Source organism: Girardinichthys multiradiatus, chromosome 12 (assembly GCF_021462225.1).
Source record: "Girardinichthys multiradiatus isolate DD_20200921_A chromosome 12, DD_fGirMul_XY1, whole genome shotgun sequence".
In the NCBI taxonomy this organism is placed as follows: domain Eukaryota; kingdom Metazoa; phylum Chordata; class Actinopteri; order Cyprinodontiformes; family Goodeidae; genus Girardinichthys; species Girardinichthys multiradiatus.
In genome coordinates this window covers 9,780,640-9,803,767 of record NC_061805.1, presented here as the reverse complement: position 1 = coordinate 9,803,767, position 23,128 = coordinate 9,780,640, and the positions used below count along the sequence as shown (strand labels likewise).

Here is a 23,128-nt window from a genome sequence, read left to right as displayed (position 1 = left end):
AGGTAATTAAAATTAGGTCAAAACTGAAGTTCACTTTCGGTCACAAAAAAGGAAATGTTTACTTTATCATATCTACAGTTTAGCATAATGAAATAAAATTTTGGTTGACAATCAAAAAATCCAAGAGAATGACTCACCTTTATTGCCCGGTGGGTGAGGGGAGCTGGTGCTGCAGAGCTCAGTCTTGACCACTGTTTTCTCTGGTGTTTCCCCTGCCTGTTGTGTGAGTTTATTTTTCTTCTTGTCTGAGGCAGCCTTCTTGGCCTCCAGCCTACGCTGCCGGCAAGATTTAGCAGGCTCGGGCAACTTGCGTACCTCACGACGGAACGCTTGAAGTACCTGTATGGCTCCGTTCTGCATCTTGCGGCGCTGGGCCTCTGCACTGCCAAACTCATCTGTCAGTGAGAGTGTGTACAGTGGCAGCACATGGAGCTGCTCATCTTCAGGGATTTCCCCCACTTTTCGGTTGTCCTCCTTAGTCAAGGTACACACCTAACAAGATATAAAAAGTAAAATGTCAGTTATGCAAAAACCCAGTTTATAGAACTTTTTAAGTGCTCTAAATCATATAAGGTGCCTTGCAAAAAAAGTTCACACCCCTTGAGATTTTGTCACGTTTATAACTATCATCAGTGTATTTTTGTGAGAGTATTTATGATAGACAATAATTGTAAAAGTAGGAGAAAATTTGTATGTGGTTACCGATATTTTTTTTTTACAAACATCTGAAAAGTGCAATGTTCTTTTTATCATGATACCCCTTAAAAAAACAATGAAACCACGGCCTTCAGAATCACAGGATAACAATTGCTCTGCGCCAAGAGTTTGGGTGTGGTAGGACATGTTGGTCATGTGCCCTACTTTGTGTGGCGTATTCTTATTGTGCTGGGCCGGCTGGTCTGCTCTTTTTTTTGGAGAGGGACCATGCTCTTGGTCATCGCTGCAGGCTTCCAGCTTGCTCCTCTTTGTTGGGGGTGGGTGGCGTCTTCGGTTGGGGTTTGAGGGTTTGTGCGGTTCCGGGGTTGGCTGGGGGTGTTGATCTCGGTTTTCGGTCGGTTCTCGGGGTCTGTCTCTAGTCTTGGGCTAGGTGGATGTGCCGGTGCATGACAGACTCTTTTCCCCACCTGCTTTTCTTTTTAAATGCAATCTACACCAACGCGCATCGACACCACATTTAAGCGAGTGGGGGGTAGGGGTGGCCTTCATTTGAATGTGTGTTCACCGGCATTTGGATCTGCTGAGTGGTGATGGTGGTGCTGAGCTGGTTGTCATTGCAGTGGCGATGATGTGGTGTGTTTGTATGGTTGCAGGGGCATGGTGGAGGCTGTTGGCCTTGGGTTTGTGCCGCCGGCAGGGATCTGGGCCCTTGCCTTGCTGTCGCAGCGTGCTATGTAGTGGAGGGCGGATGCGATGGTAGTGCTTGGAGCGGGGCTGTGTGAGGAACTTGTGCTGTATGGATGTGTCTTCATAGGCTTTTTAGGGGTGGAGCTCATCTGTTGGGGTAGGGAGGGGATTCATGGCATTTGGGTTTGGAGGCATGTGTTCAGTATCTGTGTCGTGGTTGGGGGGAATTTATGTTGGGGTCCATGGTGGGCAGGAGTGGACCCCTGTTTTGTAAGTGGCCCCCTCTCCGGATGGCGGCAGAGGTCGTTGGGGGAGCAGGGGGTCAGCACTAGTGGGCTGCCTGTCTCTGGGTTGGAGACAGGCAGGCTTCCTTCTGGGGTATCGGTACGTGTACCTATGAGTATAGAGTATGTATGGGGAGTGTGAGTGAGTGTGCGATGTCCAATGTTGTGTCTATTTACGTTGGGAGCGTGAGTGATTTTTTTTTTAATGTGTACGTATGAGAGGAATGTGTGATTGTGATTATGTGTGCCTGTTTTTGTGTCAGGTTGGGTCTGCTTGGGAGTGATGTGTCCCGGGGTCTCGGGTCTTTGGCTGGATCTGCTCTGTAGTGAAAACGGCTGCTGGCGAGGACAGTGGGCTTGTCGCTGCAGCTCCCTGGGTCTTCTGCACTGTGGCTTCCCTTGGGATTCTCCTCTGCTCTTCTCTGGGGTGGTTGCGGTAGTCCTGGTGATGGTCCTCCTGAGGTTCCCATGCTCTAGGGGGCCTTTGGATGCCTGTGGCTCAGATCTCAACCGTGTCTGTCTCGGGTCCTGGGAGGCAGGTCTGTGGCTCCTCACACTCATTATTGCATATAATAATAGAGAAACCTAATAAACACAAGTGCACTCATACTTACACCAAACAAGCAGGTGTTTGGATTCAGGTGTCAACAGATACACAGATGTTCTACAGGGGTTGGACAATGAAACTGAAACACCTGTCATTTTAGTGTGGGAGGTTTCATGGCTAAATTGGACCAGCCTGGTAGCCAGTCTTCATTGATTGCACATTGCACCAGTAAGAGCAGAGTGTGAAGGTTCAATTAGCAGGGTAAGAGCACAGTTTCGCTCAAAATATTGAAATGCACACAACATTATGGGTGACATACCAGAGTTCAAAAGAGGACAAATTGTTGGTGCATGTCTTGCTGGCGCATCTGTGACCAAGACAGCAAGTCTTTGTGATGTATCAAGAGCCACGATATCCAGGGTAATGTCAGCATACCACCAAGAAGGACGAACCACATCCAACAGGATTAACTGTGGACGCAAGAGGAAGCTGTCTGAAAGGGATGTTTGGGTGCTAACCCAGATTGTATCCAAAAAACATAAAACCACGGCTGCCCAAATCATGGCAGAATTAAATGTGCACCTCAACTCTCCTGTTTCCACCAGAACTGTCCATCGGGAGCTCCACAGGGTCAATATACACGGCCGGGCTGCTATAGTCAAACCTTTGGTCACTCATGCCAATGCCAAACGTCGGTTTCAATGGTGCAAGGAGCGCAAATCTTGGGCTGTGGACAATGTGAAACATGTATTGTTCTCTGATGAGTCCACCTTTACTGTTTTCCCCACATCCGGGAGAGTTACGGTGTGGAGAAGCCCCAAAGAAGCGTACCACCCAGACTGTTGAATGCCCAGAGTGAAGCATGGGGGTGGATCAGTGATGGTTTGGGCTGCCATATCATGGCATTCCCTTGGCCCAATACTTGTGTTAGATGGGCGCGTCACTGCCAAGGACTACCGAACCATTCTTGAGGACCATGTGCATCCAATGGTTCAAACATTGTATCCTGAAGGTGGTGCCGTGTATCAGGATGACAATGCACCAATACACACAGCAAGACTGGTGAAAGATTGGTTTGATGAACATGAAAGTGAAGTTGAACATCTCCCATGGCCTGCACAGTCACCAGATTTAAATATTATTGATCCACTTTGAGGTGTTTTGGAGGAGCGAGTCAGGAAACGTTTTCCTCCACCAGTATCACGTAGTGACCTGGCCACTATCCTGCAAGAAGAATGGCTTAAAATCCCCCTGACCACTGGGCAGGACTTGTATATGTCATTCCCAAGACGAACTGACGCTGTATTGGCCACAAAAGGAGGCCCTACACCATACTAATAAATGATTGTGGTCTAAACCAGGTGTTTGAGTTTCATTGTCCAACCCCTGTATATTGAGCCTCAGTTACCACTAAATACATCTTGCATTCATTAGTACTGTGCAAGATGTGGAATTGTTCAAGGAGGGGTTTAAAGAAAGTTACAAAAAGCTTTGAACATTTCTTGGACCATTAAAAGAAAATTTAAAAAGCTTCGGAAAAAATCTCAGCCTACCAAGACATGGCCATCTACCCGAACTAACAGGCCAGGCAAGGAAAGCATGAATCAGAAAACTAGTCGAAAAGCCCGTGTCATGCTGACAGAATTTAAAAGGTGCACAGCTCAGGGGGAGAATGTTTTGAAAGAGCAACTATTAGTTTTGCAATTCACAAATCTAAATTTCGATTTCAAATTATTTTAATCAATTTAAGAAGTTTAAAGCAATCAAAACCTGTTCACAATTGCTGACCAGCGTCTTGCATGTTCTCACTAGAATTGTGATGTTTATCTCCAAATCTTTGAGGCTGGAAAGCCTCCTTACCATTACCCTAATCTTAAACTCCCTCCACATATTTTCAATTAGATTCGAATTGGGATTCCAAAACAGTAATCATATATTTGAGTCAAAAGAAACGGGGGCCAAATTAAAAGATTTCTTTAAACCTTTATCTGCCAGGGTTATAGGTAACTTTGGGCTTAACTGTACATGCAACATGCTGTATGTGCAACAAAACAACTACTATACATCACTCTAAACACACAATCCTCCTGGTAAATCATGACAGGGGTAGCATCATGCTAGAGGAATGCTATCCTTCACCAGGTATGTTTTTTACAGGGGATTAAGAATCTTTGACAAGACTTGATAATTACTGTTCACACATTCTCCCTTTGAATCTGCCAGAGCTTGAGATATTTTACTAGTAAGAAAAGACAAAGATAAATAAATGCTGTTTCTAATTTTTCTTGCACTACTTTTTGTTGGTCAATCACATAAAATCCCCCAAAAATATATCAAAGTTTGTGACTGTAACATGACAAAATGTGAAAAAGGGGTATGAACAATTTTACCAGACACTATGTTCACAAACCACAACAGATTTCAGATGATGTTGAGTAAGTTTACCACTGTGCAGCCATTGTGCAGGTTATGCTGATCCTTATGAGCGTGGGCACAGAAGTCCATACAAGCTGTAATTCCAGAGAAAGGACGGCCTTCCTTCAAACCCAGCCTGCACTCTGGAGCTCGCTGCTCTGCTGCACACTGAGGTAGAAGAAAAAAACAACTTTAAACTAGTTCTAGGAAGGAACAATGTAAGGAACCTAACTTCCTTACAATATTGAATTTGGCACCTGTTATACCTAAATAGTTATTGTTTCAGTTTTTGACAAATAAATACACCAAAGTGGAATGGGATTTATACAGAATAAAGACTTGCAGAGTAAGTGTTTGAGATTAGCTGGTGATTTGCCTGTGCAACAAACCTGGTTGCTGTATGCCTGTGGTGCCAGTCGCTTGTACAAAGGAGCCACCTCAGTTGCCAGATTTTGGAAGTTATCCCTGAGTTTGTCCTCCTGACAAGGAAAAATATTAAGAATATCATAAACCCCACATACTACGGGATTTCTGGGAAATTCTGATAAAAAAAATTCCAAACTTATATTTTTTAGAATGCATGGATTAAGGTTTTGAAATGTATTGTTTGAAAATGGGCAGTTCTGATCAGTTGTGTACCTCTTCAGGATGATCTCCTTGTAGCCTGAACTTGCGTGGCGTTTTACTTCGGGCGTACTTACAGCCGTTAAAGTACATACTCCAGGAACAGCCAAATGAGAAGGAAGCACCACACCTTTCTGAGTCTTTGCCCTGACAGGCACAGGTACGACTGCAAGGGACAGAGACCACAAACTCTTAACTTCATTCATAAATGTTTTACAAAGCATCACTGTAGCATCAATAAAACTTTTGCTGCGGAAGATGTTTTTCTTCCATGGCTTCCATGACTATTCCAAACTTTTTTGAATGGTGTTATGGTAAATGTTTCAATGTTAACAATAAACATTTGGACTCATGCCCATAGACTATAGTCTAATACCCAAATCGATCCAATATCGACAGTAAACCTGATGCTGATGACATTCCTGTTTCGGACATCTGGCTGAGGCAACTCATGAAGATGGCATTGTTCTGTATTGGAGCAGGTCGTATTTGTATTAGTTTAGGTTCTTTAAGTTTACAGCTAAGAAATGTTGCACATTTAATGCTAAAATATAAATTGAAACCTTCTAAAATATATAAAAATAAATCCTTCAACTATATCACTAGATGTACTTTTAAGATTTGGCTGATTACTTCATGTCTGCTGCTTTACATCGCCTTCTTTTGGTCAGTTAGCTATGCTTATGACACTAGAAGCATGTAAAAAAGCCTTCAAAATGGTTTGAAAATGTCACGGTAATGTGTTTTTGACGTCATTTCACTGATATAGTGATCCCAAACTGTATGTTTTGCCAAACTTAAATTGCCTCTGCTCAGAAATAATTCCTAAACATTAACAGAAAATATATTTGCTGCTGGTTGTAACAGCTTTTTCGATCCGTTATCAACATTTTACACCCAGACCCACACATCATTTTGACACTGACTGTAATTATTATTATTTTTGTCATTTTGAAGACAACTGAACATTTGTGCACATCTGTGTGCTTTATTTGTATTATCTTCTAGAACACAAACAACATTATTGAAGCACGCCTGCTCCAATCTGCCGTGTTCTTATTTTTCAAAAAACACAAACCTTTCAGTCTGCTTTATGTGCTGTATACTTGTAGCCCTTTAAATGGGGGTTAATCTGGCATTTAGAATACCCATAAATTACAGAACCACTGTGCAGTGTTATCATGTTTCCTTTCTGCTACTCACTCGTCGTTGAGCCCGCAGCGCCGGCTGGTGGGGTTGCCATATTTAGTGAGGGTGTCAGTCACCTCGTGGTAAAGCTTGTCTGCCAGGGCTCTTGGAATACCTTCCCAAGCTAAAATGACGACGATGATGACTGCGTTGGCACAGTGGTGGCCAGCACGCTGACGCACCAGACACAGCAATTTCTCTTTCTCACTACTTCGACGAATCACCTGGTAGGAGATCGAATTTGGCATAACTTAAATTCTATTTTTAACCCACAAGCTAAAAAATAAAACACACATTAACTAAATGACAGAGTTTCACATGCCGGTTTTGTTAGTTTTGCAGTTACTTTGATTGTCCAGTCGAGGTCCAGCTCACATAAATGATCTTACTATACTGAGGGAGGAATAGATCGTGATTACACAAAAGCCTCTACCCAAAACATATATACAGCCATATTTACATAGCTGAACCCAGATATTTACACACACTGTATAAAAAGACATATAGCATTCATTCACACTGATCTAATGTTAATGTCTAACATTAAATCAGACTAAGCTTTTAATGGTTTAGGTCAGTTAGGAACAAAAAAATTGTTATATGAGCAAAATGTCCTTCCTCACACAGAAACCTTTTCAGATCAGAGCTTTGTGATTGCCACTTAAAAACTTTGGCTTTGTTGTCCTTCCGCCACTTTGTGATTCATTTGGAGAAATGCTTAGGGTCACTGTCCAGTTGTAAAAACCTTTTCACACAAAAGCTTTAACTTCCTTGTTGATGTCTTGAGATGTTACTTGAATGTTTGCAAATAATGTTTTTTCTTCATAAGACAATCTAACCCGTTTCCTATGATTTCTCATTTGTTCAGCTCCTATGGGTGGACATTCCCATGGTTTTTATGTTTGCATATAATATTTTGAACTGATGAATGTAGGACCTTCACTATTCGGAAACTGTACCCAAATATGAACCAGACTTGTGGAGATCCACAAATCTCTTCCTGATATCTTGCCTGATTTCTTTCGATTTTTCCACCATGTTACACAATGACTTGACACACGAAGGGAGACCTGGTGGTTCTAAAGAGTGAGACCCCATACTGATGTACTCACTTTAGAAGACAAAATTGCTTCTGTGAACACCCCAAAATACACACAATTAAACATTCCTTACATACAAATCAGCGCTTGATTTGCTGTCACAGTCGCCTGAAAGGCTAAACGCTCAAAAACACCTCTCCTTTTCAAACATTAACCAGAATTTAAGAAAGTCTGAGAAAGATTCTGAAAGACATGAGTGCTTTTGAAACATTGATAGCCTAAAAAGATTGTGTCCTGGCATCTTCCCCACAGTGGTTGTGATGTAGTTCTACTTACCCACTTGGCAATAGGACAACCATGGGAGCTTTTCCCCTCTTTGCCTGTGTAAACCACCTTCTCAATCCGAACGGCTTCCCCCTTCTCTCCATATCTACAAAGAAGAAAATAAACAATTTAGCTAGCTGGGAGTATATAGCATGTCTGATATCCAATGTCATGGCTATAGAAGCTGACATTAGCTTAGTCTGTGTGTTTATGTTTACAGTAAATACAAAAGCTCATGTTAGCATATTTGAAAATCAACACTAAGATAAAAGCTTTCTCTAATATTATTTTATAGGTACACTGTAAATAAACAAATAAAAAATTATAAACTGTTTATTTAATTTAGAAGAATCTCCAGTGTTTTGTGGTTCATTATGTCAGTCAACACAGTAACCAAAGGAAACAGCTTGCAGCCAAAGAGTTCAGTTGGCTTGCTGATCCTTGACCAGTTCTCAGTCTCAAACTGTCATAATAATAAACCTGAGCCTGCTTAGAACTGATTTTATGTCAGCTGGACACACTTATGAATATGATTGCCAAGTTTGAGACATGAAGCACCCATGTGGTCAGTTCTGCTAATAACTCTGAAGCTAGAAAGATGGTGTAAGCTGCACTCCGCTGATTAGCAGGTAAGCTCATTCCATGTCTAACTCATTTGTGAAAATTGAGAATCTAAAGGCATCTGTATCTTAGACAGCTCTACACCTACAGTGCCTTGCGAAGGTATTTGGCCCCCCTGAACTTTTCAACCTCTTGCCACATTTCAGGCTTCAAACATAAAGATATAAAATTCAAATTTTTTGTGAAGAATCAACAACAAGTGGGACACAATCATGAAGTGGAATGAAATTTATTGGGTGTGTCAAACTTTTTTAACAAATAAAACACTGAAAAGTGGGGCGTGCAATATTATTCGGCCCCTTTACTTTCAGTGCAGCAAACTCACTCCAGAAGTTCAGTGAGGATCTCTGAATGATCCAATGTTGTCCCAAATAACTGATGATGATAAACAGAATCCACCTGTGTATAATCAAGTCTCCGTATAAATGCACCTGCTCTGTGATAGTCTCAGGGTTCTGTTCAAAGCGCAGAGAGCATCATGAAGACCAAGGGACACACCAGGCAGGTCCGAGATACTGTTGTGGAGAAGTTTAAAGCCAGATTTGGATACAAAAAGATTTCCCAACCTTTAAACATCCCAAGGAGCACTGTGCAAGCAGTCATATTGAAATGGAAGGAGCATCAGACCACTACAAATCTACCAAGACCCGGCCGTCCCTCTAAACTCTCATCTCGAACAAGGAGAAGACTGATCAGAGATGCAGCCAAGAGGCCCATGATCACTCTGGGTGAACTGCAGAGATCTACAACTGAGGTGGGAGAGTCTGTCCATAGGACAACAATCAGTCGTACACTGCACAAATCTGGCCTTTATGGAAGAGTGGCAAGAAGAAAGCCATTTCTCAAAGATTTCCATAAAAAGTCTCATTTAAAGTTTGCCACAAGCCACCTGGGAGACACACCAAACATGTGGAAGAAGGTGCTCTGGTCAGATGAAACCAAAATCAAACTGTTTGGTCACAATGCAAAACGATATGTGTGGCGTAAAAGAAACACAGCTCATCACCCTGAACACACCATCCCCACTGTCAAACATGGTGGTGGCAGCATCATGGTTTGGGCCTGCTTTTCGTCAGCAGGGACAGGGAAGATGGTCAAAATTGATGGGAAGATGGATGTGGCCAAATACAGGACCATTCTGGAAGAAAACCTGTTGGAGTCTGCAAGAGACCTGAGACTGGGACGGAGATTTATCTTCCAACAAGACAATGATCTAAAACATAAAGCCAAATCTACAATGGAATGGTTCACAAATAAACGTATCCGGGTGTTGGAATGGCCAAGTCAAAGTCCAGACCTGAATCCAATGGAGAATCTGTGGAAAGAGCTGAAGACTGCTGTTCACGAACGCTCTCCATCCAACCTCACTGAGCTCGAGCTGTTTTGCAAGGAAGAATGGGCAAGAATTTTAGTCTCTCAATGTGTAAAACTGATAGAGACAAACCCCAAGCGAATTGCAGCAAAGGGTGGCGCTACAAAGTATTAACGCGAGAGGGCCGAATAATATTGCATGCCCCACTTTTCAGTTTTGTATTTGTTAAACAAGTTTGACACATCCAATAAATTTCATTCCACTTCACGATTGTGTCCCACTTGTTGTTGATTCTTCACAAAAAATTTCAATTTTATATCTTTATGTTTGAAGCCTGAAATGTGGCAAGAGGTTGAAAAGTTCAAGGGGGCCGAGTACCTTCGCAAGGCACTGTAAGTCTGGAATTCTGTTAGCACTTAAACTAGTTTCATCTCCAGGGCCCTGTGTTCTGTTACCAAGCTAAACTATCTCCATATAGCACAGTAATCTAAACAAATAATTACATAACCTATAGTAATTACATTTTTAACAGCCCGTTGGAAGCCTAATTTCTACAAATGTACCGTTTCTCATGGCTCATTATCTCCAGCTTTATCTGGAACCGGGTCAAGGGGGCGGCAGACTTAGTTGAGACGCCCAGACTCTCCCGAGACACCACTTGCAGCTCCTCAGGGGGGAGCCCAATGCGTTCCCAGGCCAGCTGAGAGACATATTCCCTCCAGCGTGTCCTGGGACGTCCCCTGGGCCTTCTCCCAGTGGAACGTGCCTGTATTGGAGGCATTCAATTCAGATGCCCGAGCCACCTCAACTGACTGCTCTCAATGTTGAGAAGCAGTGCCTCTACTCCGAGCTTTTCAGCTCAGCTCGCTCTTCACCACAACAGACCGGCATAGTCTCCTCTGTCTGTCAATCTCCTGCTCCATTCTCCCCTCACTCGTGAACAAGAACCCGAGATACTTGAACTCCTCCACTTGAGGCAGGAACTCTCTTCCAACCTGAAGAGGGCAAGAAACCCTTTTTCGGCCGAGAACCATGGCCCCCGACTTGGAGGAGCTGATCCCCATCCCAGCTGCTTCACACTTGGCTGCGAACCGCCCCAGTGCATGCTCTAGGTCTTGGCTAAGGGGGCCAGCAGGACCACATCATCTGCAAAAAGAAGAGATGAAATCCACTGGTCCTCAAACCAAACCTCTGGCCCATGGCTGCGCCAAGAAATCCTGTCCATTAAAGTTATGAACAGGACCAGTGACAAAGGGCAGCCCTGCCGGAGTCCAACATGCACCGGGGACAGGTCCAACTTAGTGCCGGCAATGCGGACCAAACTCCTGCTCCGCCTGTACAGAGACCGGATCGCCCCTAATAAAGGGCCCCCGATTTCATACTAAAATGCCTTCGCCTTGTACAAACATACAAGCATATGTGCTTGTACTTTTACTATGCATGCACAATTGAGGCGGTTCATTTTAAATTATATTAATATGTTACCTGTATGTATTTTATATAAAACATTTTTTATTATAAAGGTTAATTAATTAACTATATCAGAACGTGAATACATGAACATGAATGGAATGTTTGTCTTTTTTGTTTACTGTCTTAAAGTAGAGGAAGACATTTTGACCGAGGTTTTTTTTTCTCAATACAGAAATGTTTGCATATTTACTGATTTTTCACATATTGTATGTTTATAAACAGTTGCCTCTAAAATTATTTAACTCCCAGTGCAGTTGACTGTGGTATTTCTGATTATCATTCATTATCATTATCATGGGCTAATCTTTTACTGGCCCATGCCTGGTTATGACCAGAAAACTAGATAACAGGAGGTAGAAGCATACAGCAACCATAACAGACTAAACTTTGCTACAGTAGCTGGAGTAAAGTGTGTTCACAGGACTCTGTGATAGTCACACAAAAAACACCAGAACCCACAGGTTTCTGCCCATGAGCCAGCATCAGGCCTCTATGTGGAGATCTGTCTGTGCTGATTTTGGTGACAAATTAATGCATGTATTTCTATGATGACATCCAACGCATGTGTTTGACAGGGGAGGCATGTGTTCTGCTGTTAGGTGCCCAGGAGTAGGGAAGGAGGTCCGAGGTCGTTCTGGGGCATCGCCAGGTCATTAGAACCTGTCACATGTCAGCTTACAGCTCATATCAAACAATCCCTCCCACTCCCACCCTCCGCCACCATGATACCGACCATTGTAAAAACCTCAGCCCTGAGTAGATTTGACGTGACAGTGAGGACAAGGGGCTCCTGCTGAATAGTAGTCACCCTGCGGTAGCTGAGAAAGCTCCGGGATTAATGCCTGTTACCACAGAGATGGGCCTGCTGGGTTCAGAGGTGGGTTAAAGGTATACTAGGGACAATGGGGTCTTTGCATCTTACATCATTTCTTGAACAACAGTGGGCACTGGCTAACCCCCCGGCACCACCCCACCACAACACCCAGTGGGATAATAGCTTACTGGTCTTACCTGAAATCAACCACTGAACCTTTAAAACAGATAATCTATCTGTCTCATTATTAAGACACAGCACAACAGATCCACTAAACAGGCCATGTAAAAATACTACTCATTAATACATATCAGGGTGAGGTGAACATAGTGAATGTGGCAAGTATGTTTTTGTCCTGATAACAAACTTAATGTGCTATTAGAAAATGTTTATTTTTTCTCTCCTTGTTTTGTTTTCTTTTTCTGAAATTTTGCATCTATTCTTCCTCCCTTCTTGCTCCTATTCTCAGCTGTTGTTGGCTGCTACTCCACACACTCATTGCTCTGTCTGTGATATGCTGATATTGCTTATATCTCCTGTTCCGCCAACTAGATTCTGGGTCATGGATTCCCAGACAACAAAACAAGAGAAGGAGGAGGGAAGGTGGAAAGAAAGGAGGAGATGAGGAATGGAGAGGGGGGTAATGGCATTTAGGAAGAAGTGGTAGAGAGGAAGAGAGCACAACAGAATAAAGCGCACACCTCATCTCCATCAGGCTTCGTATGGAGGCTACTGTAGGTCCAGATCCCAGATGATTGTAGTACGGCCCTTCATCTTTCTCCACAATTTGATCTTATAAAAGACAAAACACAGAATAAGGAATCCAGACACAAATATCTTGAATCACACAACAATATATACTTTAATACAACTTATAATAAAATATTTCATATGACAACAATTATTTTTCTTACAGTGCTGTGAACAGCAGAGGGCATTGTGATTCGCTATTTCCTTTGCAGTGTTACTTAAAATTATGTTTTTCTAAAAAAATATTTTCTAAAAAGAGTGACTTCCATTTGTCTTCATCCCCATTTACTTTGATACCCTAAATAACATTTGGTGCAACTAATGGCCCTAAGATGTCACATAATTAGTAAATAGAGTGTAACAGTAATTCAGTCTCAATATAAAGAATTGCTCTGTTTCTGGCCTCTGAGGTTAGTTAGAGAACATTAGTTAACAAACAGCCTTATTTAGACGAAAGGAAAACCGCAGACAGGTCAGAAAGAAAGGTGTGCAGGGTTAGTTTTGGCATACATGCAAAATGCTATATGTGGCAACAAACCCCTATGGATTACTCTGAACACACAATGGCGAAACACAGTAGTGGCACAATCATGCTGTGGGAATGCTTTTCTTTAGAAGGGACAGGGAAGCTGGTCAGAGTTGATAGAAAGATGGACAGATGTATATACAGGGTAATCCTAAAAGATAATCTGTTAGAAGCTGGGAAAGACTTGAGACTGGGACAAAGGTTCTCCTTCCAGCAGGACACAACCCTTAAACATTCAGCCAGAGCAACAATTAAATGGTTTAGATTATACAGGGGTTGGACAATGAAACTGAAACACCTGTCATTTTAGTGTGGGAGGTTTCATGGCTAAATTGGACCAGCCTGGTAGCCAGTCTTCATTGATTGCACATTGCACCAGTAAGAGCAGAGTATGAAGGTTCAATTAGCAGGGTCAGTTTTGCTCAAAATATTGAAATGCACACAACATTATGGGTGACATACCAGAGTTCAAAAGAGGACAAATTGTTGGTGCACGTCTTGCTGGCGCATCTGTGACCAAGACAGCAAGTCTTTGTGATGTATCAAGAGCCACGGTATCCAGGGTAATGTCAGCATACCACCAAGAAGGACGAACCACATCCAACAGGATTAACTGTGGACGCAAGAGGAAGCTGTCTGAAAGGGATGTTCGGGTGCTAACCCGGATTGTATCTAAACAACATAAAACCACGGCAGCCCAAATCACGGCAGAATTAAATGTGCACCTCAACTCTCCTGTTTCCACCAGAACTGTCCGTCGGGAGCTCCACAGGGTCAATATACACGGCCGGGCTGCTATAGCCACACCTTTGGTCACCCATGCCAATGTCAAACGTCGGTTTCAATGGTGCAAGGAGAGCAAATCTTGGGCTGTGGACAATGTGAAACATGTATTGTTCTCTGATGAGTCCACCTTTACTGTTTTCCCCACATCCGGGAGAGTTACGGTGTGGAGAAGCCCCAAAGAAGCGTACCACCCAGACTGTTGCATGCCCAGAGTGAAGCATGGGGGTGGATCAGTGATGGTTTGGGCTGCCATATCATGGCATTCCCTTGGCCCAATACTTGTGCTAGATGGGCGCGTCACTGCCAAGGACTACCGAACCATTCTTGAGGACCATGTGCATCCAATGGTTCAAACATTGTATCCTGAAGGCGGTGCCGTGTATCAGGATGACAATGCACCAATACACACAGCAACACTGGTGAAAGATTGGTTTGATGAACATGAAAGTGAAGTTGAACATCTCCCATGGCCTGCACAGTCACCAGATCTAAATATTATTGAGCCACTTTGGGGTGTTTTGGAGGAGCGAGTCAGAAAACGTTTTCCTCCACCAGTATCACGTAGTGACCTGGCCACTATCCTGCAAGAAGAATGGCTTAAAATCCCTCTGACCACTGTGCAGGACTTGTATATGTCATTCCCAAGACGAACTGACGCTGTATTGGCCACAAAAGGAGGCCCTACACCATACTAATAAATTATTGTGGTCTAAAACCAGGTGTTTGAGTTTCATTGTCCAACCCCTGTACATATCAGTTAAACAAAAGCTGGAAGAGACATTCCACAAAAGACTTGCAGCTGTAACCGCAGCCACATAATGTTCTAAAAAGTACCTATTTTGTGTTGGTCTATCATATAATATGGCAATAAAATTCAGAAAAGTTTGTGGTTCTGACAAAATGTGAAAACCTTCGAGAGGTATGAATGATTTTACAAGATGCTGGATCTGTTTATTTCACTTGCTTTTGCACATTTCTCTGATTACTGGAATTCACTAGTAACCCTACTGTTTCCTGGGTTTATAGGCAGCACAATATCTGCATGAAGAAGCTGCCAGGTACCCACGGAAAATTCATTACCACAATCCTCCTGACCTGGCTATGGAGGCCCTGGAAGTAAGCAAAGTTCAACTTGTTGATCAGAATGTTTCCAAAGATGTTGCTTCTCTACATTTTATGCAATAGCTGTTTCTGAAACCATTCACATTAACTATACCTTTGCAACATTCAGTTTCTTCTTTCCTTTTTTTTTCTAGTTGCATTTCCGTCTGAGTGCCTCCATCCTTAAATTGCTACAAGCTGCTGAGTCTAATCTGGATCACGACCTTTTATTTAACCTCCTGGTTGAAGCAGCAACTGGGCCATTCGCAAAGGGGGAAGAGAAGAGTATGCCAAGCTTGCCAAGGTCCAATGAAAAGTAAGCTTCATTATTAATTATTTAGAAAGTCCAACAAATGCTACAAAAAACTGTTGATCTCACGGTGCTGCATTTTTTCTCTTTATTAAATTTTAGAGAAAAACCGCCTACGATGATGGAAGAAGAATTTAATTGTTCCTCAGTTTGCATAGGGAACGTCCTCAGCTCCTCCCCAGCCTCTGCTGCCACCCCAGCTGTAACTTCCCCTCCTTACGTGGCCACGCCATTTGACCACGATTACGCCAAACGCAAAACACTCCGAAGGCAGCAGTGGCAGCAGCAACGGCATGAGGAGCAGCAGGCTGATGGTACAGTCCCAGTCCTAGACACTGCCTCTGGGGTTGGGCTCTTTGCCATTTTTGCACCGGGACAGAAAGGCCCACTGGGGAGCGCTCAGATTGCTAATCACCATGCTCAATGGCTTCATTTTCAGTCACTACTGTCCCCATGCACTGGGTGATTGGGATGTGGCGAAATGTGCAATATGGCTTCTGATTATTTGGCTAATAAGCTTTCCATGGAAAATGATAGCTACTTTGGTTGGCTGAGAGCATTTGGGCTTATATGTTTTTCATATTTGTGCATGTGGGGTTGTAACATCAGTCTTTTGTGGCTTCTTCCTCTCACTGGGAATTTAAAGTTTTTGTTTCTCCTAAAGCATCTTCAGCTTTTTGTGTCACATTTACACACGTCTGGTGTTGTTTCAGCATCCATCAGCTGTTATTTAGCACCACACACAAAAAAAGCTGCAAATTTGCTGTGAACTTGAATATAGAGCATGTTAAGCTTAGCTGCATAAACATTGCATTGTCTACATTTCCAAGTACTTGTCCATGTCTGATACATATTTATTATTAAGGTTAAATATGTAACAGACTTTGGCAACCATTTTAAGCAGCCTCAAAAAACAAGGTTCCAAAATTATTTGATTTAATTCGTTTTTTGGGATTTTTGTTTCGTGTTCAGTGTTGTAAAATCCATTTAGAAACTGCCCCTATTGGAATTTTGAGACCAATTCCAATTCTGCATATTGCTTTTTTTAGGAGCTGTGATATAAAAAGACATAAGAACAGCCTTATTAATATTTTCTTCAGTTGTTGCTGCATTGAGCAATCACTTATTTATATCAGGAACCCAAGCAAATTCACATGGGTGCTTGAGAGACCAGGCACGGTAAAATTGGGTTTTATTATTACTTCCAGACAAAGACATAATGAGAATGTAGATCATTCCCTTAACTGTAAGACTACCAAAAAGCTTCTGACATTTCAAAAACCAGCATATTTCCCATCAGACATAAGTTAAAAGCTGTTGTCTGTTTAGCCTTCCTGTGTTGTGCTGAAAAATGTTAGCTCTCTCACTCTCTTTAGCTGCCTGAATAAATTCCAGGCATGCCTCAACAGTAGGAAATATAGTTTCCTTTGAAATGACTTCCTACATCTTTGTGCTTCCTCTGGCTTAATTTGAAACATGGAAAATATCTACCTCTGAATCTTTTTCACTCAGTGACCACATCCACACCAATGAGTGTTGTTGTCAACAGTACCTCCTAATGTTTATTTATGGTATGTTCATTGGAAAAAGATTGGACTTTTGTGTTCCTGGCTGGCCGATCGAGGTAAAAGTTGGCCAGATTACTGTTACTTGTTCAGGAGATGGAGTTGATCCAAAAATGTGCCGGATGCAAAACCATGCTGTCAGTAGTGTACATGTTTTTCATTTATTCAAATTTTGTTTTTTGCATTTAAACTGTTGTAATGGTACTAGGTTTATTGGTGTTTAAAAGATGTATTCAAGAAGAAAAAATCTATTCAGAATAATAAAAAATAAAATAAAATAGCCTGGCATTTACTTTTAAATTATTAGCGCAAAATATTGAAATGTGAAAGCTCACATTGAGGAAAATGACAGTGGGAATGACATGTACTTATATCCTTGTGTTGTGTTTTATCATAGACTAGATCATACACAGCACAGGTGAATGTCTACCTCAGACTGTACTGGACTAGTCAGAAACTGTGTGCTACATGTTGGAATTAGTGTCCTGCTCTCACCAATGTGCCAAGACCACAGCAGCTATCTCATATAAAGTCTAAATGTAAATTCTCTATCAGATGATTGATGATTATTGCAGCCATGTGCAGTGCTTAGATATATGTGAGTGTTTCTAGTTAAAAGGCAAACTGAGGTCACTTTCCCTTGACGGTTCATGGAGACACCAAGGCGTGGCCCATGGGAGCAAGTGGAGAAGTAAAACCATATTCTTTTGTGAAAATACTGTGTGTGTGTGTGTGTATGGGGGGGCTGTTTGTGGGTGCTCAAATTATGGTTTTAAAAGCTTAAACTATGTATTTAGAAAGCCGTTTAATTCTGGTGTGATTTTGACCCGCAGGAAGCTGAATGAATACTGTTTTAGGAAGCTTTACTTCATTGACAAGATAAAACTTTGATCAAAAATCAGTATCTAGAAACTTCAATAAAATGCTTTCGATTTCTCGATACCTTTTCTGGGTATTCAGCAAGTCTTATCCAGTTAGATAAGTTATTCTGACAGTAGCTACAGCTACTAGCCTAACGAAAAGGCTTCATTATTTCAGGAAAAGATCTCAGTATGTGGAAATCAAGGGTGGGGAAATTACATGCAGCTGGCCAAATGTATTATTGGGATGTAGAGTGTCAATGCCTGGCATTTGAAATCCAATAGCCAACAAGATTTTCCATTCAAAATTCTCCTTTGCATCTGTGCATGTGATTTTGCACATATTGATACTGTCAAAACAACTGCAACTCATATTGAACTGCTATTAAAAATGCCAGCAAACTCAAACTGACATCATTTTTGAATCAAAAAACAATTATATTTCTCATACTACTATTAATTTACATTTGACTGAACTGCTCTCTGTCTAACAAAGGTTTGGATCTGCTTGCCTGCCAGCCCTCCCACAAAAGGTTCCTTTTGCCAACACTGCTATTGTTTCTGCCTGCTGCCTCCAATGCTTCATGTTGTCACTGTCTGGATGATCACAGCCTCAAACCCTGGCATCACACACATTCCTGACATACAACAAATATCCAGGTAAGGGCTGTTGCTGGGCTGGATCATTTGTGCAGACCAAGACATAAACTAGTTAAAGTGGCTAATAAAAACACACAAGCTCCATTGTCCATATGCAGACACTAATGCACACACTTACCCACACAGGTACAGGTTGGGAATTCTGATTGTGGGTCCTTGATCGGTGTATCCAGCAGGTTCTTGGTGGGGGTGTCTAGGTAGCGCAGAGGGGAATCTAGAAAGCCTTTTAGAGAGGGAGAAGAATTCAGGCCATCTTTTATTGGCGTTCCCTCCTCAGAATAGCATGTGGTGGATAGTACTGCTAATTCTCCTGAGGCTTCAAATTTAATTTGTTTAGGCAATGGAGAGTCTTGCATGCCCAGTGCATCCTCTAACATTCTTTGCTGCAGCTGCTGTTTGTCTAAAGTGGTCTCCTGGTTCATAGAAACATCCATGCACCTCATATGTTGATGGCCAAAAGAGCCCTCTATGGACGGCTGGCTAAGTGCTAATTCACTTTGGGTATCGGAGTCACTCTTGCTAACTTTCATTCTCTGATCATCTGAATGAGGTGTGGTATTGGCTTGAGGAGTAAGAATTGAGGAAACAGACTGGGTGGTGTTGGATGATGTAAGACTGAGGTCCTGAGGACTGATCAGGGATTGAGTCTCTAGTGTAGGGGCTGGAGTAGTCTCCTCCTTGTGCTGACTTGTGGACGTGTCTGGGGCTAGGTCTCCAAATTCAGCCTCAAACTGGCGAATCAGTTCTTCGTACTTTGGATCTATGTTAATGAGTTTCTGCAATTGCGAGGTGCTGGATGGAGCTGTGGAGGTCACAGGTGTGGCATTGCTGGTATTAGTGGAGGTTAAACTGATGCCTGCTTCTTCTAAATTTGTGATGGCTGCAGGAACCACAGGTGTGGGCAAAAGGTCCATGAGAGCTGGAACATTTTCTGATGTAACAGTGGAAGAAGGAGTTGGTGAGGTGTTGGAAATGGATACCTGAGATTGTTCTGGAGCAGGGAGACCTGCAGCAGAAGCCTGAGCAGAGTTACACAGAAGGGCTAAAGAGGGGAGAGAGCATATCTGCAAATTAGTCAGGGATGGGGATCTGTCCATCATGTGAACTGGTGGTTTTTGTATGGCAATTTGAGCCTGTGGGAGGAAGGTTGGCATAGAGGCTTTCTGCTTGTTCTTTTTAATGATTATCTGTTTGGGCTTGGAAAGGGGAGGACCTATAAGCATACCACCCACTGATTTCATAACAGAAGATCCTTGTGTGTTTTTCCTTTTTTTGGGTTCCAGTTTGATTGGTGGAAGTGAGAGACCTTCTGCATCCATCTGTGGCCACCATTTTTTCAAGTTTTGGCAAGTCGTAGGTGCACGGGTGCCTGGTGCGCCAAAGTCAGTAGGGTGAGTAGAGAACAGGTTCCTCTTGTAATGAAGGTGATGTTGCAGAGCTGCCTGAGTGGAGTGACTTATGGCTGCTTGGCCAGGAGACATCGGATTTCCAGGGTAATGCTGACCCTGATGTTGACCATTTGCCATTTCATAATGTCCAGTTGAGGCAGTGTGACGATAATGCTCACCAGAGTCCGGCTCTTGTTTTATCCTGGCCGATCCATGGCTGCCTTGGACATGAATTCCACCATTCTGGTTCAAGCTAAGCTGCTGTGTGAGTGGAAGCTTAAAAGAAGCATTTTTAAACTTGGTTTCACCAAGCAACTGTTTAAGCTCTGACATGGGATCTGAGCAATTTGGAGGCACAGTCGCAAGGTGAGAAGGGGGCTCAGACTTCATGTATATCCATGGATTCCTCTGTTCAGGATCTCTATCAGAGCCCTGCCTCCACTGCTGGGGATTAGGACTGAAACCTGGAGCTTTTCCCTGACCCGGGAATGAAGAGGTAGAGGATGGGAGAGGAGAAGCATGGGCTGGCTGGCCCTGGGACTGGGGTCTATGTTGTTCACACGATGCTGGAACCTGCTGGTTCGCATGTGGTCCTGGAGGAACAGACTGGGACCGTGATGATGAGTTGTTATTAAAAGAGGAAGGTATCAAACTAGCTGTGATGTCCTGTGTGTTTTGGTGGTTATGGAAGTTATTTCTAAATAAAGTTTGACCTGGGGAACTGACTGTTTGAGGGCTAGATAACTGTGTCAGTGCTTCTATCGCAAGGGCGGTCTGAAGACTAACATTCTTTTCCTTGGCTATGGAGAGCACCTGGGGGGAGCAAGGAATAGGGGGTTTGGAGGAGGGCACGTGGTCTTGGTGAGAGTATTGATTAACCTCCTGCTGCAGAAATGAAGTGGACATATGCTGGGTACCATTCACTTGTTGGTAGGTGTGAGCTTGATGCTGCAAATGGGGTTGCTTCAAATGTGGGACCTCATCAACTATTTTTTGAGACCCTTGATCCCTTCTACTTGCTAATTTAATTTTCTTCTCCAGCCACTCAAGGTAGTCTGGACAACCATGACCATCACAGTTGCAATTAGGGGGCTTGTGGCCATGTTTAGCTTGGCTCAGTGCTGTCTGTAAGATGTCGAGGTTTTCCAGAGGATCGCAGCTTGTTTCAGGAGTTCCTGCAGAGATTCTGGAATGAGCACCATCAGCACATGTCTCCTGGGTGAACTTTTCATATAACTGGGCTGTATAAGGATGCACGACAATGCAAGATGAAGAGGAAGAAGGAGGCAAAGAGTTAGCAGTAGCAGAAAAAGCCACCAGATTTTGGGCATCTTCCACATCTGCATGGTGGATCCTCTCAGCAGGGGTTGTGGCACCACTGGTGCTCCATGCCTGCTGCTGTTGGCTGTCATTGACGTTGCTATGCCGTGGTACCCAGCATTGCCTTTCAGGCTCAATTCCTGCCCTCCGTTCATCTGTTTCTATAGATGCCTCATCTTCGTTATGGTAGGGATTCACCACACTGGCCAATTCCAAGCTCAACGCTCCTTCCTGGAGGCGGTCATGTGAACCAATTTCCATCTGGCCTCCGTTTGTGAGGCCATCCACTGTAGTGACTTTGTGAACAGTCTGAAAGACAAAAATGCAGAGTGCTAAGTAAAGCTATGCAAAGAAAAGCAGCACAATACACTAACAAAATTGGCGAGTTAAAGTAATAAGCTGATGGTGTCCAGTTGTGTTTATCACAAATATGGATTTGCTATTTTTTTACATGTCTTGTACATAATCATCAGAGGGACAACAAAGTAAAAGAGTAATTTCCTTCTTAAATGATCAGTTCCAATGTTTCATTCTAATTCTTAAATATTCAGTAGATTCAGTATCATAGAGTGTATCAGGATCAGATCATTAAAGGCTATGAAACTTGAGCCAAAAATCCATCAGAGTGGTTTTACATCAGGTACACACTGAGTCAACTCTGTCACATGTAGTACAACACCGTTTCACAGTTGGACACTGTGCTCTGGATCGGTTGGGCTATGCAAAGCAGGCAGCTGGAGTGAAAGTGCATAGAAGCTGAGTGTGGCAGACGTTGGGGGCATAATTCTAAAAGGTGAGGAGAGAAAAGTAAACTGACATTTCTTGCTTAATATTCTTATTTACAGCTACCCCTGGCAGATTAAGATTTTGAAATATTTTCATTTAACTAACAAATTTGTTCCTTCAAAGAAATTAGATGGGTATCTCTTTAATGATAATAAAAGAATGTAAAAAGAGTAGCAATTTTGAAAAAATAAAAACAATTTCTATGTTTTTATTTACAATTTTAAAAAATGGCATCCATCTATCGATCCATCCATTTTCTATAACCGCTTCTTCCATTCTGGGTCGCCGGGGAGCTGGTGCCTATCCCCAGCTTACTACGGGCGAGAGGCAGGGTACACCCTGGACGGGTTGCCACTTCTAAAAATGGCATATTTTATACCGATTGCAACATATTTTATGGCATTTTTATACCCATCAAAATAATCAATCAAAGAAAACCTTTTGGTATTAGAACAATGAAAGTAGGACTGTACTATATTACTATATAATTGCAATACTGTTGCTGAAAATTGCAACAGCGATATTAATTACCTAACATTACACAAAGGTCATACTGGATTACCTTTAGCATTAACTATGGTCATTAAGGCCGGTTAAAGTCCATCTGACAGCCCAAATAGGTTATGCCTATGCAGTGAGTGAATGCATGGCTCCTAAATTATAATGTCCTACCAAATAATGCATCCAAGGAGTCCTTAGTGACTGCATGCACTGAATTTGCAATAAGAATTGCAATTCAATATAACGAGCAGCTATAAATCAAACCCTTTTTTTATCTTCAGTGATGAGCTCCAAGTGTTTAATGTCGGAGGGCCTCTTTGAAGTCAAATTTTTGCCTCCCTCCACAGATTCTCTATTAGATTCCAGTTGGGAATCTGGCTGATTCCCTCCAAAGTGGTAGCAATACCACTAGTCAGAAGAAACATCTTGGTAAAATTAAAAGATTACTTTGAACCTAGACCTACCAGGGTATCGATAATGTTAGGGTGTACCACTAATGAACCAGGCATTGCTGAGTTTTTGAGCATTTTAAATCAACATCATCAGCTTAGTTAGATACAAAGCAACAGTGAAAGCAGCCTAACTTGGT

The 23,128-nt window shown here is 42.6% G+C and overlaps 2 protein-coding genes across 2 annotated transcripts in view; one reads left to right on the top strand and one right to left on the bottom strand.

Annotated features, from left to right (window-relative positions):
* The window catches only part of tet3 (tet methylcytosine dioxygenase 3), a 46,556-nt gene that overhangs the window by 6,302 nt on the left and 17,126 nt on the right, over positions 1–23,128 (bottom strand). The window contains 8 exon segments of the mRNA XM_047380799.1: positions 138–492; positions 4,621–4,758; positions 4,980–5,069; positions 5,230–5,380; positions 6,418–6,626; positions 7,779–7,872; positions 12,688–12,778; positions 18,663–21,561. Coding sequence (XP_047236755.1) covers positions 138–492; positions 4,621–4,758; positions 4,980–5,069; positions 5,230–5,380; positions 6,418–6,626; positions 7,779–7,872; positions 12,688–12,778; positions 18,663–21,561 — 4,027 coding nt within the window.
* On the top strand, positions 14,848–16,995 carry LOC124877531 (calcineurin-binding protein cabin-1-like). The gene is made up of 3 exons (XM_047380800.1): positions 14,848–15,164; positions 15,305–15,465; positions 15,562–16,995. Exons 1-3 carry the CDS (start codon positions 15,150–15,152, stop codon positions 15,923–15,925), a joined length of 540 nt encoding a protein of 179 aa, XP_047236756.1. The 5' UTR covers positions 14,848–15,149; the 3' UTR covers positions 15,926–16,995.

Excerpts from the sequence above, each read along its gene's own strand:
- LOC124877531 (XM_047380800.1), top strand. Across the intron at positions 15,466-15,561 it reads TTGCCAAGGTCCAATGAAAA|AGAAAAACCGCCTACGATGA; the intron begins GTAAGCTTCATT and ends ATTAAATTTTAG.